This window comes from Salvia hispanica, chromosome 1 (assembly GCF_023119035.1).
Source record: "Salvia hispanica cultivar TCC Black 2014 chromosome 1, UniMelb_Shisp_WGS_1.0, whole genome shotgun sequence".
Taxonomy (NCBI): Eukaryota; Viridiplantae; Streptophyta; class Magnoliopsida; order Lamiales; family Lamiaceae; genus Salvia; species Salvia hispanica.
In genome coordinates, this window is record NC_062965.1 from 3,979,624 (window position 1) to 3,995,892 (window position 16,269).

Sequence of the window (16,269 nt, forward strand, 5' to 3'; positions counted from 1 at the left end):
TATATTTTTTATAGAATGTATATAAACTTACAATTTATAACAATATAAAATAAAAATAAAAATAAAAATAAAACATTTCGTATAAATTGTGTAATTAATTAACTGTCTCAATTATATTGACGCAAATTAATTTAGAGAAATGAAGCGCGACACAGTACTTGCATAATTTTGTATACATATAGAAAGCGGGTTGTGGAAAGCAGCCCCTAATTGAAGTTGGCGCTAGGGTTTCATTTTGTTATCCTCTCCGTCCCTCACTCCTCTCTCTGCTTCTTCACATTTTCACAGAGGTAATTTCTCTTCATTCTTCGGATTCTTACCCATTTCTGGCATCTGGATTTCAGTTTATGCTTTTGATTTAGCTTTTTTTTTTGTAAATCTGTTGTGGGTTTTCTACTTTTGAACCCTGCTTATGCCTTCTTAATCGGAAATCCTCATATTCGTTATCCTCACTGTTGGTGCTGAGCGATTTATTTCATTTCCAGCTGAATTAGAAATTTTTTGGCATGATTTGTATCTTCTTTTGAAATTTTTTTAATTGTGATAGAGATGCTATTGTTTAGCTGAAAGATTTGGAATTTATTGTTCTAATGGTTAGTTTTGCACATAGTTTTTGGTTTATGCTGAATTGCTGTCGAAATTAGAGGCCTTTGGATGAATTTGCTTTGGCGATTTTGTGTTGGTATGTTGTAGTAATCGTTTTCGTCGACTCTCTATGCTGCAGATGAATGTCGAAAAATTAATGAAGATGGCCGGTTCGGTCAGAACTGGTGGGAAGGGTACAATGAGAAGGTTTGTTCTTGAAAGTTTTGTTTACAGTTTAGACTAATGTATGTTGTCGAGACAGAACTATGGGTTGCAGAAGAGTAACATCTGTTATCTTTCCAACTTTGCTTTGTTTCTGTTTGTGTTTCTAATGGAAGTGCTTTTGTTGGGTTGCAGAAAGAAGAAGGCTGTACACAAGACGACCACCACCGATGACAAGAGACTTCAAAGTACGTTAAAGAGAATTGGAGTGAATGCCATACCTGCAATCGAGGAAGTTAATATTTTCAAGGAAGATGTGGTTATACAGTTTGTTAACCCAAAGGGTGAGAGCTACTGGCATTTAAGTTTTTGTCCAATCCTCCCGCCTTCTAAGTTCTCATCTTTATAACTTTTGTTGTATTTTTTTTTGGTTTTTTTCAGTGCAAGCATCTGTTGCAGCCAACACCTGGGTTGTTAGCGGCACTCCTCAGAACAAGAGTATGTTTATCTCTGTTTACTCGAAACCTACTTTTTATAGCTGATAAGGTTGAACTGAAAATTGAAATTAAGGTTTAAACATCACTTGATCACGGACCTCTTTCTGTTGATCATCTCATTTTCTTTCGTGATGCTTATAATTCAACTCAAAATATTTGTTATCTCGACGAAAGCTTGCTTCGTTCAACATTTGTCTACTAATCTGAAGTATATAAGGAGCTGGACTCATTGTAATTCTTTTATGGTTCTTTCAGAATTGCAAGACATTCTTCCTCAAATTATCAACCAGTTGGGTAAGTGTAGTTTTTCCTTTCTTTTGCCACCTTATGATATCCGTTTTTTTTCCAAAAACTCTACTGAAAACAACTTAATTTACATAATTCTCAGGTCCGGATAACTTGGAGAATTTGAAAAAGTTAGCAGAACAATTCCAGAAGCAGGCACCGGGTTCTGGTTCTGGTGCAGCAGAAGATGATGATGACGATGTACCAGAACTCGTAGCTGGTGAGACGTTTGAAGCTGCTGCGGAGGAGGGACAGACCCAGACCTCCTAAGGATTATGTTTTCCAGTTTTGAATTGTTGCTTTATATTTTCCTTGTTTCCTTTGTCTCTATGTCAACGATTAATAACTCCTCAACTGCTTTCACTTCGGTGATTGGCTTTATATTTTGCAGTAGAAGTAAATGAGACTCTTTGCAGAAGCCTTTCTATTAACTTTATATCATTTCTTATCGTCAAAAATACCCTCTTTAAACCAAGAATGTGGAACATTGAAGTTTTATTACCTCGTCAAAATACCCTCTCACAATACTTAATTGAAGTTTTTATTACTTATTTTAAGATTGAGTTTAAATTAAGAGAAATGTAAATGTTATGTTGCTCCATTCAATCCACTTCATTTTTATTGCTCCATTACTATTATTGTAATACCTTAAAAGTATTAGTATTAATTTTCTTTATTTCACAAATTGCATAAAAAATAAAGCTCAATTTGTTCATATTCTCAATAACTTCAAATAAATAAGTAAAACAAAGCAAGCTTCCATTTTTTTTGGTAATGAAAAGCAGGCTATACCGGTGGTAAGAAACATCTATTCTATTATGAAGCAGCTAACTGCCCAAACCCAAAGACAAAGCCTCTAGAACATGTACAGGATAGAAAAACTGCTGAGATCAAAAGCACAACATATTCTACTGAGCTACAGTGAACTAGTTTACCAGCTTTGGGAAGTTCAAAAGAGGGGCATAACAATTTACAACGACATAAGATTTGAGTAGAGACCAAAATTGGCAGGTCGCAATACCTTTTTTCTTAACTTTGGTGATGTTTCTGCAGTTGTACATACACACTACTCCTGATCCCAATAGTTTCTGAGCTGTGACATGTGCAGAAGAAGCTCGTCTCTGCCTAACCCTGTCACGCTGCTCGTCATAATCCATGGAGGGTGTTGCCGATAGCTTTCTCTGATCAGCTGTTGAAAATCTCTAATATTCTCATCAGGCCTTTTAGCTTTGCCTCCTTTTGCTTTGTCACACTTTGTGAAAACGAAAGTCATAGGTATCTATAAACGACACACCAACAGACAGTTTTAGCTCTTTGAAATTATAGGAGAGCATAATTCACTGTCAAAACTACATACATTGTTTCGTCCGAGCCAGTTTGCACAATCAAGATCAATTTTCTGAGGCGGAACGCTAGCATCAACCAGAAGGAGAACGGAGACCAGGGTATCACGATTCAAAAAGTAACCTTTGGTAAAAGATGACCAATCCATTCTAGCAGACTCCGGGGCATTAGCAAATCTGCAGGTGAAATAAGATGACACTTAGGTTGAAGGCCTAAACTCTAAACAATAGTCATCACACGATGTGCTTGAATTGTAACACTGTTATTCTAGCTAAATCATCATACACATCAATGAAAACCGAATGATGTATATACCAGACAAATTTACATGCATATGTAAGTTTCTAGGAAACAATCCATATCATGGTAAAGCGTACAACATTCAGTACCAAACACAACAACCTCAAAACAAGTACTCCATATTGGCATCAAGGATCATTAGCAAAATCTTGGCCCAGGCATCTTACTTTCAGAAAAAGTTGCATTCACAACTCCGAAAACTTAATCAGCTAAACTGCTCTACCATTAAGATACAAATATATCACAGGGAAACCGTGCTGCTTGCCGCAACATAGAGCAATCCCTTGTACCCAACAGGCAACAAGTCAACAACTTCATCTATATAGAATCCCTAAAACTAATAAGATATTAAAACTCAGATTGCAAGCAAGGGAATTCATTCATCTATATAGAATCCCTAAAACCAATATGTTCTTCAAAATCACTTGCTTAAAACTCTAATGTCAAATACACTATTGAAACTCGGATTGCGAGCAAGAGAATTCATTTCATACTTTCATCTACATAGAATCCCGAAAACTAATATGTTCCTCAAGATGACCTTCTCATCCAACAACCCTGCTTATAACTCTGATCTCCAATACACCATTAAAACTCGGATTGTGAGCAAGAGGATCTAACTTAATTCCCACTAACTTTTCAACTACTCACAGAAATATTCACTGCAAACATTGAACAATAGAACAAACAAACTCCCAGCTAACCCTACATTCCCCGACATCGAAATTCAACGAAGAGCTCACCCGTATCCAGGCAAATCCACAATGTACCAGCTCTTATTCACCAAGAAATGATTAATCAACTGAGTCTTCCCTGCAAAATCCACCCACACCAAAATCAACAATTTACCCCCAATAACACAAAAAAAAATAAAAATAAAAATAAAAATAAAAATTCACAAACCTGGCTTCTTAGAAGTGAGCGCGACTTCCTTCTTCCGAACCAGCGAGTTAATAAGCGAAGACTTTCCGACGTTGGAGCGGCCGAGCATTGCGAACTCAGGCCGCTCATCTCTAGGGCAATCCTTGGGGCGATTGCTGCTCTTGACGAAATCGACCTGCTTGATTTTGGCGTCGCCGGCGTAGGGCCCCAGCACGATGTTGGAGCCAGGGAGGACTTTTTCCTCTGTGATTTCGTCCGGCTCCACTCCGGGGGGTATGAATAGGACGGTGCGCGCGAAGGCGGCGGATTGGGAGGATTGGGGGTTTGTGTTCTGGGAAATGGAGGCGCGGAGGGAGAGGGAAATTGGAAGGGTTTTGGGAGATGGGAAGGTGCGGGGGGATGGGAAATTGGGGCTCAGCAAACGGTGCCGTAGTTGCAGTAGCATTTTGGCGGCGAGACTTTGCCAAATTCCAAACTAATTCGAAGAAGAAGAATCGACTGAGGAAGAGAATAACAGACAAGAAGATAAAAAAAACTGATATAATTTGATAATAAAAAATATTTTCTCTTAAAATATGGGGGTAATTAAACTATTAATACAAAATGTTTAACTTTTATTTCATAAAATTTGCATAAATAATATAAATATTTCATCTCTGTTTTAGAAACATGAAATATTAATGATTTTTTTTACTAATAACATGAAATAATAATGATTTTTTTTACTAATATTATAAAGTAATGATAAAAAATGAAATAGTAATGATAGAAATATTTTGTACTTTCACATAAACTGCTAGTAGTATAAGTTAATTGCATCCAAGCAAAAGTAGCGGGACTATTTAGAATGAAACTTTTTATATTAACATAAAATAGGGATATTGACGCGTAATATAATGGTCATGAAATTTTCAAAAAGTTGGGTTTTTCCACCAATAAAAAAATTCTGACTATATTAATAGATTGAAGAACAAATTCGAAGGATCTGCTTCAAGAAAACATATTCTCAAAGATTGAAAATCTTAAAACTCTCAAAATTGTTGTCATGAAATCACGAAAAAATTTGTATCATGATATTATTTGCCGGAACTTTTTTTATTAGTGAGAAATAACAAACTCGGGTAAAGTTCGTGATATTATTTGTCAATTTCAAAGTTTGTTGGTAAAATTTGAACTTTTTGAAAGTTTCATGATATTAGGTGTCAATATCCCTATAAAATAAAGGAGAAATATTTTATGCGAGCTGTGCATTTATTTATCCTAAAATATGCATTAACTTTTTAAAAGTACACATATTATAATTACTTTATTCAGTAAGCTCAAAAATAGGTCCTATTTATCAACTCAAAATAAGTACACATATTATAATTACTTTATTCAGTAATTTTTTTGCAGCTCATTTTTTACAATGTATTCCGTTCATCTCAATTAAAGTGATTCTATTTTTCTGAAATATCTCAAATATATTGATTGACACATTTCCTGACATGATTTTACTAATTTATTCTTTATCTTATTTAATTATTTTTTCACTAACTCATAAAACAATAATGTACTCCAATTTAAGTGGGAACCGAAAGAATATAGCTATAAAAAAAACTAGGCTCAATCTTGTAAATGGGCACAGCTAGAAAACTCTAATGAAAAACACAATCTTGCTGAAGATTGAATTGGAGTGAAAGTTCATGAAATCTAATTAATGATAACTTTGGATGATTTTTTTCTCAAGCTACAACACAATCTAACATCATACAACCAGTGTTTTCTCTTCAAAGGACTTGTTCATACATAATCAACAAAAGTTTACCTCATCTATCTATACATCAACATACATATCCATTGCTCTCTTTGCCCTCCTACCATCATCTGAAAGGTTCGATCGGTTCGGATTCCTGGAGCATGGCTGCAGCCTCGAAGCACTCCAGAGCCGTGGCGCTGCTTTCGCTCTTGTAGATGAGGCCGAGATTGTACCATGCTGTATGGTTGCTTCTGTCGAGCTGCAAAGCATCAGTGAGGAAGCTTTTTGCCACAGCCACGGACTGCTCGCTGAGCTGTCTCACGATAACCGCGGTGGATATCAAGCTCGGGATGTGATTAGGGTCGATGTCTAGTGCCTTCTCGAACGACTTCAGAGCCTCCTTCTGCATGCCTTTCGCCTCGTAGAGTAAACCTGTAAACCAATCACAACATCAGCGTCTCTCGTTGTGTAAACTCGAGAATAAGCCGTGATCTACCTACCTGCAGAATGTAATCTTGAGGCCGAATGAGGATTGATGGCTTCAGATTTCGAGAGACATATCTCAGCGTCTCGCCACTGAGATAAACTGGCGTAGACATTTGCAAGGTCGTGCCACGTCTCCAGTTCTAAGCTCGCGATGCTCTGCCTGTCCTGTGAACAGAAGTGGATTACAATCTAGACGTTCTTCCCCTGCGTTTATGTATAGCATCAAAACGAAACGAAACACGTACTTGTAAGAGCAGCTTGTGGACTTGGAAGCTCTTTCTCTGCACTTGAAGAACAGCAAGGAGTTTCGTATACGTTTCAACCGCATCAGTCAAATGGCCTTGCACGATTTGCAGTTTAGCCTTGGTTCGCAGCAGTCCTGCGTGGTCCCACTTTCCTGCTTCGTCCAGAGCAGCATCGAGCATGATCTCTGCATCTACGTATCGTTTCTGAGCAGACAAAATCCGAACAAGGAGAATCCAGCACTTGATATTCGAGCCACCTTCGAGTGCCAGCAACTGCTTCGTGTAATAGAGAGCAGCATCCAGTTTTCTCTGCTCAGCATTTTCGAGACTGAGAGAGAGAAGGACGTTGGGGTTCGTCCCTCTCGTCATCTTTTGAGCCGTTTCAAGCGCCTCCAGCGCCTCTGATTGCAGCGAGATCCTCTGGGAATCCGACCCCGAGCCTCTAGATTGGGCGGAAAGAGAGAGGCCTAACAAGTGATTTGCAACACTAGCTCTCTCGTGACACTTTTCAGATGCAACGAGCAGTTTACGGATATACTGCATACCTTCTTCGAGGAAACTGGAGTTCTCTGTGCAAATCTTCGAAGCCAACAGCAGTTCGAATTCACAACTAAAACGATTCTCTCTGTTATTCAAAAGGTTTCGTAACAAATTTAGGGCGATTGAATCATCGCCTTCTGCATGGTAGCAAAGGGCTAGAGAAGTGTACTTTTCTCTTCTTTCGATGAACCCTGGATGCAAATCTTCGATTTGGCAGGCGAGCGACCTGCATTCGCCTGCTATTGACAAGGCGAAACCAAGGTGATATATGATCGAAGGGTCCCATCCGACTCTCTTCAGAAAAATCTTTTTGAGGATCAATAGTAGCAAGAGAACAGCTTCTTCAACATTGTTTCTCGGTATGTAAGAGTCATCCATCTGTGAACGAAGATTTGGAGCACTTGCATCGTGACCACTGTAAAGAAGAAACACGGCAAAATCCTTTTCTATCCTCGTTCTGGTTTCCACATCGAGATCCCACTGATAGAGTAGGGCTCTTCTGTAGGATAATATTGCTTCTTGGGGGCCGAACGCGAGCTTCCACAGCTCAGGAAGTAACTCCACAGCCTTGTTTAACGTTTCCAGCAATTTGCAGTCGGAAGCAAACTTTTCTGGCAAGCCTTCCGGTATTGCAGATTCGAAAGTGTCTAATATTGCACTGCACGTTTGAGCGGCTTCTGCAGAAGCAAACGAAACAGAAAATGCACACTTCAACTTACGAAACAGACACATCAACGTTTGCTCCGTTCACAAATTGCGTTCATATATACGCGCACAAACATAAACACGATAAAAAGATGAGTGAAAAATCTCAAACAAATACTACCTTTGTACCTTCCAAGAACCTGGAGTGATTTGGCTTTGAGGAAAATTGCTTCGACAAGCAAACTTACAGCGTGCATAGACATCGGTGGAGTACCGTTGCTTTGAGAATGGCGTCTCGGAAGCTCACATCTTCTAACTATAGTGGCCTTTATTCTAGGAATTACAGCAGCAACATCAATCCCTTCAAAAACAGTAAGTGCAGCTTCAACATTTCCCTTTTGATACTCAAGCCGTCCCAACAAAGCTCTCGCTTCCTACAAGTTAGGAACATAAACATTCAGTTCGGATATGTAAACGCACACTCCAACAATTATTCTTCTCGAAATCAAGACATCTTATGTATAAGCAGCAAAGCTACAGTCACGAACCTCATAATTCAAGAAGCCACTCTCACGGAGAGATGACTCCGCCTCTTCTATGTTACTAGTGTCAGCTCTCGTGTCAGCATCCCCAGCTCGCGAAGAGAATCCACTGGCTGAATAGTCCCGAGTTGCCAGTGACTCCGATGAAGCAGGGATGCCTTCATCCGCTTGTACTTGCTCGCTGGAGCAAATGCATTTCATCATCTTCCCCAATTTCAAACGCAACTGATTCTTTTGCTTGTAAAGCCAGTACTTAATGCTCATCCCTTCTCACCAAAATTAAATCATTCCTAATCAAAAAGCATGTTAATAACACCAACAATAAATGAGTCACTTCAAACATGCCATTGCCAAGCATTCATCCAAATTTCTCATGAAAACAGCCAATAAAAAAGTTATCCTTTCTCACACATAAACTTTACCAAACACTCTAACCAAGAATGCCCAAAACAAGAAATGCATCACTAAACATGTTTGCATAATCAAGCAAGCTTTTTGATGGTTGACTACTGAAACATAATTTTCCAGAATCCAGCTAATAAAGCCACAAATTCACTCCAAAATAGACAGCAAAAGCATCCAAGAAGAAAGGGGAGGTGAAAGGATTTTACACGGGCAAAATTCACCAAACATCCAGGTAGATTTAGCACCAGACAAAAACCCACAAAAATAAAGTCAAAAAATGCAACTTTTGACAGATAAAAAGGGGTGAAGAAATAGGAAACACCCATCATATCATATCCTCCAGTGTGAACACAAGAAGCAGTTTAAACCCTTTGTGAAAATGCAGACAAACACACAAACATTATTTAAATGAAAGCAGAAATCACTAAAAAAGGAAGGACCTTTGGCTTGGTGAAAGGCATGGGCAGAGGCAGAGCCCACAACATGTAAAATCCATTGCACTCATTTTTTTTTTCCTCTCCAGCAATAAAAGAGCTTTCTTGGTTTTACAGGATAAAATTAACCAAGAATCCAAAGCTGAGCTACTTTTTTGTTGTTTTATTTTATTTTTTAATTGGAGGCTTGTTTTGAAGTGTGTCAAATGTCCAAGAAAAGTGGTTCAAAAGTCAGAGGAGGAAATGTTATAGGTGGGAGTACCTAAGAACATTAAATATAATATCAGAACAAACTGAATCTTCCCTTTCAGGGCAGTGGAGCATTTAATTCCTAAAGATTATTTTATTTAGTATTTCGTGCTTCAACTAGTGAAGACGAAGGACATGAATTTCAGGCGTGGATGGATATGATTTCTTTATTTCAACTAAAATTCATTAATAATTAACTAAGTACTACTACTATTCCTTCAGCTCCTAAAAACATAATTTGCTTGTCATTTGATAGGTTCACAAAAATTAATATATTTTCGTTAATAAACAATATCTCATGATATATTATTTTTTATATTAATTTATTTATCACATTTACCATATATATAGTCCATTTTCTTCACATATAATTTTTTTATTAAATTTAAAATAAGACATCATATTAGGAACAATTTTTTTAAAAAAATTGACATCTTGAATGAGGCAGATAAAGTATAAAATAAATAAAATTTAACAGAATTTTAAGGATGATTAGATACAAAATATTTGTCTGCCGTATCAAAATAAAGGCCAGTAAAGATAAAAATTTGATAGGAATGACTTGTTCTATAGTAATTAAATCATGTCTTTGATTTTGACATGTATAGCAATAATTAAAACAACTTGAATTTGTTTTTCAAATTTACAGTGAGTCAACTTGTATATTCTGTAAATATATTTGCAATCCAAAATTGACATAGCATTTGAATTCGAGCAATAATTCAAACGTCATCTTTTAAAATTTCAAATTTTTTAAAAAATAAAATGAAACCGGCAAACACATCTCCATTCACAAAAATTACAATCCTTCACTGAAGCAGTGTAACATTAATGCAAAATAACAGACTGGTCTTTACACATTTGTTGCAATTTTTTTTCTTAGCCACTAAAATGAATGAAGTGAATGTTACATATATAAATAATTCCCATGTCAAAATATATAGTCATCTAGATGTGTTACATAGCAATATGTATATGACTAAACAAATAAAGAAATAAAGGTATGAGAGAGAGAGAGAGAGAGAGAGAGAGAGAGAGAGATGGACATGGAATATATCGATGACTTTTACTGTTCTGCCCAGCAATGCACTGCAAATGGGATTTGGGATCCCAAGCCATGAACATGTGTGATAGGCTAAGACGGCCGATAGCCTCCATCCCGCGTTCTTGGTCTCCGAACAAAACTGTGTAGAGCTACGACGTTTCCACTATTTCCTTTTCCCTGTGCCAATTGTCAACAGCTCGAAGCTTCTGAGAGTTTCATCTCGACCGCCTCCTCTTGTAGCACCAGGTCGGGTGAAGGAGGACGTTTTGGACTCTAATCCAGGCTGTTGTCTTTGAGTGGTGGTCAGGCGGCCGCCAGAAGTGCTGGGTCGGCCGCTTGATGCCACTGCCCTCTTTGAGGTGCTAGGCCGGGATATTCGCCCTTTTTCAGTATCAGCTTGCTGAGTGAGGGATCAACAATAGATCGTTAAATAAAACGAAAACAGATGGAAAGAGATAAATGAGCTGGATAATTTTCATGGATTATTTGTGCCTACCACTTCTTTAGATGATGGAACATCGTCTGAAGATTTGTGCCTTGCGTGATCTCCATGACTAGCGCCGTTTCTTCTGGAGAATGCCTCAACAGCACCAGAAAGTCTCTCTCGAACTTCTTGTTTCACTATCATCAATTTTAGGAAGCTATTCATCAGCCAAGGAGCATGATCACGTTGATTTCAATTCAAACATCTAGCTATGTTCGTGATGTGTGTTGGGCTATAATCAGCAACTATTTTAGGATTGATTGCCAAACAATGCACAGCCTTTCGGCCAACTGTAATTTAGACACGACTTCTGAGACGCTTCAATAAGACGGGTTTCGTTTAATTGTCATGGGCATGGGAAGGATCTGTCCATGTGTTAGGCCTATGGACTAAGCAATTTCAGGGTCTATGAGCACAAGACTCGATTTTCTTTTTTCAACTAATTGAGTATTTGTATTAGGCCAATAGTTTTAATTAAGGCACGTCACGAAACATGAGGTGATCGAAAGCCCTTACAGACCTGGTGTCCTTTCCACTCTTTCTGAAGATGGTCCAGCATTTGTAGGTGGTCTTCCGGTTGGCTGCAGACAGAAAGACATCATTTAAGAATTCGAGCTACTATCGCTGTAAATTAGCTTCTTGCAGGAAAAAATGTCGTAGAGAATACTTACTCGTGATCGAGAGCTGGATCCGATTTGTGGGTATTTCAATATGGTCCAGTCAAACACATAATCAAACTGATAACCTGCTCCATTAGTATAGTCATCAACAGAGAATCTTAACAGCAGATAATATTCAATCCCCAGAGCATAAAGGTCATATTACCTTCTCGAAGAAATAGGTCTCGGAAATTTTTTTTTAGGTATGCATAATCAGGCTTGTCTTCAAATCTCAATGATCGACAATAATGAAAATATGAGAGAAACTCAGATGGGTAAGATTTACAAAGCACCTGCCAAAAAAATACACATAATCAGATAAATTCACTTTTAGGACAAAAGCGATAGAGTTAACCAGGTTTAACAAGGTGCCATACTTCCATCGGTGTATGCAACTTCTTCTCACTGATTCTATCGTATTTCTGCTTCTTTGTGCCAGCTTTCAGTCCTTGCCAGGGAAGACTACAAAAATAAATTTCAACAAAAAAAAGTTAGGATTGTGTTTGGTGGCTGGCTAAAGAAGAATGATCGAAAATCCAAAAGCTGTTCTTCTCAACCTTCCCCGGAGAAAATACATGAGGACATAGCCAACAGACTCTAAATCATCCCTTCTACTTTGCTCTGTAGCAAGAAATCAGACGGAATTTAAGTAAAACGAAGATGTCCTCAAACTTTCTTCCTGTACTCTTCCAAAAATAAAAATAAGTGAAAAGCAGGATGGTATGTAATTGTGGACTCCACTCACCAATTCCAAGATGAGTGTTAACACTAGCATAACGAGCTGTACCGGTAAGATTTTTGTTTTCCCTGTACAACAGAGAGAGAGGAACCATTCATTGATCTTTACAGAACCAACCACTACATGCCAAACTTTACAAGCCAGAAGGCGAAGAAATACAAATTTATTTTCTTTATGCTATCTTACAAATACAGTGCCTTGAGAGCCATACGAAAAAATCCTTATTCATGGAGAACCTTCAGACATTGTTTGAAGGCCAATAATGAAGATAAAATAAATTAACAGACAGATGTTTACTTAAGAAGTACGCCACAAGCAGAATTGAGCATCAACTACAAAGCTCTAAACAATCCTACTCGTACAACCAAGTAATTGACATTTCTCTTTCTTCAACATGAGCATATAGGGGTGCTTTGTATGCAAGTGAGAGGAAAGTTAAATTAGACAAACGAGAAATGTTGATCAAGTAGTAAACACCTGTATGGTATGTGCCGGTGAGTGTGAAGATCTCTGTATTTCTTTGCAAGTCCATAGTCAATAATGTATACCTGTTACAAAGGTATTGCAATACGTCGAGTTACAGCAGGCTCAAGGTATGCAAGATTATATCTTTGCTTCTTCAGCTTTTTTTACTCAAATGGGCAGTCTAACTTGAACAGAGTAATAGCTAAACAGCTATGCATATTCAACCAAAAATAAAACCATCACTACCTGATTCGCTTTGCGTCCTAAGCCCATTAAAAAGTTATCTGGCTTTATATCACGGTGAAGAAAACCTCTCGAGTGCATGAACTCCACTCTATTAATCTACGATTAAAACGAGGTGATGACCATAAGAACACCTGATAAAAACACTTCTGCAATGATTCAAACTTACCAATTGATCAGCAAGCATGAGAACTGTTTTCAGTGACAATTTCCTATTGCAATAGTTAAACAAATCTTCCAAGCTTGGCCCAAGAAGATCAATAACCATGGCATTGTACTCTCCTTCAACTCCAAACCATTTAAGCTCCGGAACACCAGCTTCATAAAACAAATTACAGATTAATGAACTTGCTTTTAAGCTATCACACCACCAAGAACTAACCATGGGAAAAACTCACTTCCGCCACGAAGAAGCATATACAACTTCGATTCATAATAAAGCTGCGGGTGTTTCGTCTTAACAGATTCCTGAAACATACATGAAATAGATCAAAGATACATCAAATTTCACAAATTTATAGAATAGAAGCACATTTAAAAATACAAATCATTGATCATATTCTAAATTTAAAAGAATTCTCCTTTAAAAGGAAAAATTACTCACCAGCTTCACGGCAACTTCTTCGCCAGTTTGTGTATGTGTTCCTGAAAGAAAAATGCAAAACATAACAATGTTAATGTTAAAAACTTACAATGCCAATCAAAGAATGAATTTTTATTAAAGAAAATATTAAGAAATTACCTAAATAAAGCTCCCCAAAAGATCCCCCACCAATCTTCCTCCCCAGCTTAAACTTTCCTCCAATGACATGATCCATTCTTGATTTTCCAAATGATCAATTGAAAAACGAAACTAAAAACAGAGGCAATCAAGAAATCTCAGGCCTTTACAATCAAAACGAAGAAAATCTCAAATTTCAGTGCAATTCCGTTCAGATCCATTTCAAACCCATTAAACTAGATGATAAAGGAAACCCAACGGAATTCATTCAAAAAATGCACCCACTAGATGATTCTCTTTTCCAAAAATGTGAGATGAGAATCAAAATCAAAAAATTAAGGGGTTAAAAAAGGATCAGAAAAGCCATGAAAAGAGAGAGTGTTTTCTACATAATCAGATAAAGAAAGTCAACATCAGGGACTATGAATTTCGTTTTGCATGGTGGGGCGGAAAAAATTGATGACGGAAAATTGATTTAGTTTGGAGGAAGCAATGAATGTTGGGTGGAAATGGGATGTGGCGTGTGTGAATTTAGGGGAAATGCACTATTAAAAGGGGAATTGGAAATGGAAGGTGGGGAATGAGAGAAGGTGAAGAGGGGAACTACAGAGCAATGACAGAGGTGATGAAGGAGAACAAAATCTCTGGGAATATAATAATACTATTCAAATATTTGGTGTTTTTTTATAAAGTAAATTGATTTAATTTCTCATTTCAATAGTTCTCGAATAATTTAATTTGGAAATTGTATAATCAGAATAAAAAGGCAACACTTCATATGTTTGGAAATAACGTGTTCAAGGTTCTTCATTTTGTGTGAATTTTCAATGTTTTATTCATCTAATTTCTATGCAAATATACATCTGTCATGCTATTGTAAATCAAACCATATTTTTAAATTGGAAAATTGGTCCCTAATATCATAAACTTTGTCCAGATTTTGATTTTTTTCATGAACTTTTAAATTAGTACTATAAATCATGAACTTTCATGTTGGTATATCTATATTGAATATTAAATACAATACTATTTTTATTTAACAAAATAAAACTCTAAAAATAAAGAAAACAAAATAAATTTAATAAATACATAAAGAATTCAATTTGAAACACACACTTGTGATGCTACGCCACAAAAATTAAAACACAAAACCTTGTTTCTCTCTTTCACAAACGCTAGGAAGACATTTTAGTGAATTTCTTAAAAAAAAATCTTGAATTATTGGAGAAATACCAAACTAATCTAAAAGTTCATGATTTATGGTACTCCCTCCGTCCCACAAAAGATGTCACACTTTCCTTTTTAGTTTGTCGCACAAAAGATGTCACATTTCTCTTTTTGGAAAAAGTTCTCTCTCACGTGAATATAAAAATTATATTTTCTCTCTCCATTTAACACAGAAAACCAAACCTCCTAAAATCCCGTGCCATCACACAAGTGTGACATCTTTTATGGGACGGAAGGAGTACTAATTTGAAAGTTCACGGAAAAAACCAAAATCTGGGCAAAGTTCATCATATTAGGAACCGATTTTCCTTTTAAAATTAATATAAATATAAAAAAAGTAATTCAGCATGTATTATTAATTTAAACGGCTTGATTTTCTCTGTATAACCTTGTGTTTTAACTTTTAATGGGTATCGACGGTATGTAACCTAAATTTCTGATGTCTCACATTCTCACCCATGCAAACGTGCTATATATCCAAGGTTACGATTTTATATACATTCAAAAAAAAAAAACAATGAATAATGGCGTTGATCACTGATAACAAAAATTTATAGCCATGTTTAAAAAGCTGTTACAGTTTACCAATAGAAGTAATACATTGAAACAATCGAAAGGATTGATAGCGGAAGCATGAACAAATCAGAGAAAACTATCAGATTATTTAGATAAATTCTATTCGCGCAATTATCACGTGTATCATGCTAATAACTTGAATTAAAACATGTTTTACAATTAATTGAAACCTAAAATATGTTTTCCTATGGAATAAAATTATACCTTCTTGATTCTCCAAAGAATCGTGGATGTGAAGATCTTGAGTACTCGATCACGAATCTTCTGACTGATTCCCGAACTTACTCGACCACAAAAAAATTTTCACACCAATGGACGAAAAATTTCACGGAAGAAATCTGAGAAAAATAATCGTCCTCTTCTGTTCAGATAAGTGGACGAAAATTTTATCAAAAAATAGGTGTATTTTATATCTCATTTATTCTTCTATTTATATTAAGTTCATATTGGGCCCAGTCAGGATCAGGTTTTGGATATGGCCTCTCCCAATTAGTTTTTTATTAATTAAATTGAACCCACAATTTAATATAAACTTATATTGGAATATTATTAGCAGCCACTACAAAAAATAATATTGCATTGCCCATCCAAATCCGAAATTACAAGTAATCCAGGTTTCCGTTGTTTGTCGTTCATTTTCGCGCTTAAGATAGAAATGTCCATTAATTAATTATTGTCTGATATAGACGCAATTAATTAATATCTCTTAATTCCAATAATAGACTTAGCAAGAAACACTTATTTATTATTCATAGAATAATTAAATTTCAA

The 16,269-nt window shown here is 36.5% G+C and overlaps 4 protein-coding genes across 7 annotated transcripts; 1 reads left to right on the forward strand and 3 right to left on the reverse strand.

Annotated features, from left to right (window-relative positions):
* The first annotated feature begins 136 nt into the window (after positions 1 to 136).
* Positions 137 to 1,947, forward strand: LOC125206428 (nascent polypeptide-associated complex subunit beta-like). The gene is made up of 6 exons (XM_048105686.1): positions 137 to 290; positions 725 to 792; positions 943 to 1,091; positions 1,189 to 1,245; positions 1,500 to 1,538; positions 1,633 to 1,947. The coding sequence occupies exons 2-6, from the start codon at positions 725 to 727 to the stop codon at positions 1,797 to 1,799; spliced, it is 480 nt and encodes a 159-aa protein (XP_047961643.1). The 5' UTR covers positions 137 to 290; the 3' UTR covers positions 1,800 to 1,947.
* A 377-nt stretch (positions 1,948 to 2,324) lies between these two features.
* LOC125209850 (GTP-binding protein At2g22870) lies at positions 2,325 to 4,573 on the reverse strand. The gene is made up of 4 exons (XM_048109430.1): positions 4,077 to 4,573; positions 3,917 to 3,986; positions 2,887 to 3,049; positions 2,325 to 2,808 (listed from the first exon to the last, which is right to left on the reverse strand). Exons 1-4 carry the CDS (start codon positions 4,498 to 4,500, stop codon positions 2,596 to 2,598), a joined length of 870 nt encoding a protein of 289 aa, XP_047965387.1. The 5' UTR covers positions 4,501 to 4,573; the 3' UTR covers positions 2,325 to 2,595.
* A 1,120-nt stretch (positions 4,574 to 5,693) lies between these two features.
* On the reverse strand, positions 5,694 to 9,292 carry LOC125201336 (protein NPGR2-like). 4 transcript variants are annotated; one of them, XM_048099403.1, is made up of 6 exons: positions 9,097 to 9,292; positions 8,258 to 8,541; positions 7,891 to 8,143; positions 6,525 to 7,741; positions 6,294 to 6,444; positions 5,694 to 6,225 (listed from the first exon to the last, which is right to left on the reverse strand). In XM_048099403.1, exons 2-6 carry the CDS (start codon positions 8,513 to 8,515, stop codon positions 5,918 to 5,920), a joined length of 2,187 nt encoding a protein of 728 aa, XP_047955360.1. In that variant the 5' UTR covers positions 8,516 to 8,541; positions 9,097 to 9,292; the 3' UTR covers positions 5,694 to 5,917. The 4 variants fall into 4 exon arrangements, 3 of the variants coding, with proteins under 3 accessions (XP_047955360.1, XP_047955376.1, XP_047955368.1); XM_048099419.1 differs by lacking the exon at positions 9,097 to 9,292 and adding an exon at positions 8,863 to 8,878; XM_048099411.1 differs by lacking the exon at positions 9,097 to 9,292 and adding an exon at positions 8,745 to 8,847 and having other exon boundaries at positions 8,258 to 8,543.
* Positions 9,293 to 10,122: 830 nt separating this feature from the next.
* Positions 10,123 to 14,326, reverse strand: LOC125202530 (casein kinase 1-like protein 10). Its single transcript, XM_048100939.1, has 14 exons — positions 13,717 to 14,326; positions 13,579 to 13,619; positions 13,373 to 13,442; positions 13,144 to 13,292; positions 12,978 to 13,073; positions 12,744 to 12,814; positions 12,273 to 12,334; positions 12,085 to 12,148; positions 11,905 to 11,989; positions 11,694 to 11,820; positions 11,540 to 11,613; positions 11,389 to 11,449; positions 10,881 to 11,005; positions 10,123 to 10,784 (listed from the first exon to the last, which is right to left on the reverse strand). Exons 1-14 carry the CDS (start codon positions 13,790 to 13,792, stop codon positions 10,548 to 10,550), a joined length of 1,338 nt encoding a protein of 445 aa, XP_047956896.1. The 5' UTR covers positions 13,793 to 14,326; the 3' UTR covers positions 10,123 to 10,547.
* Positions 14,327 to 16,269: the final 1,943 nt, after the last annotated feature.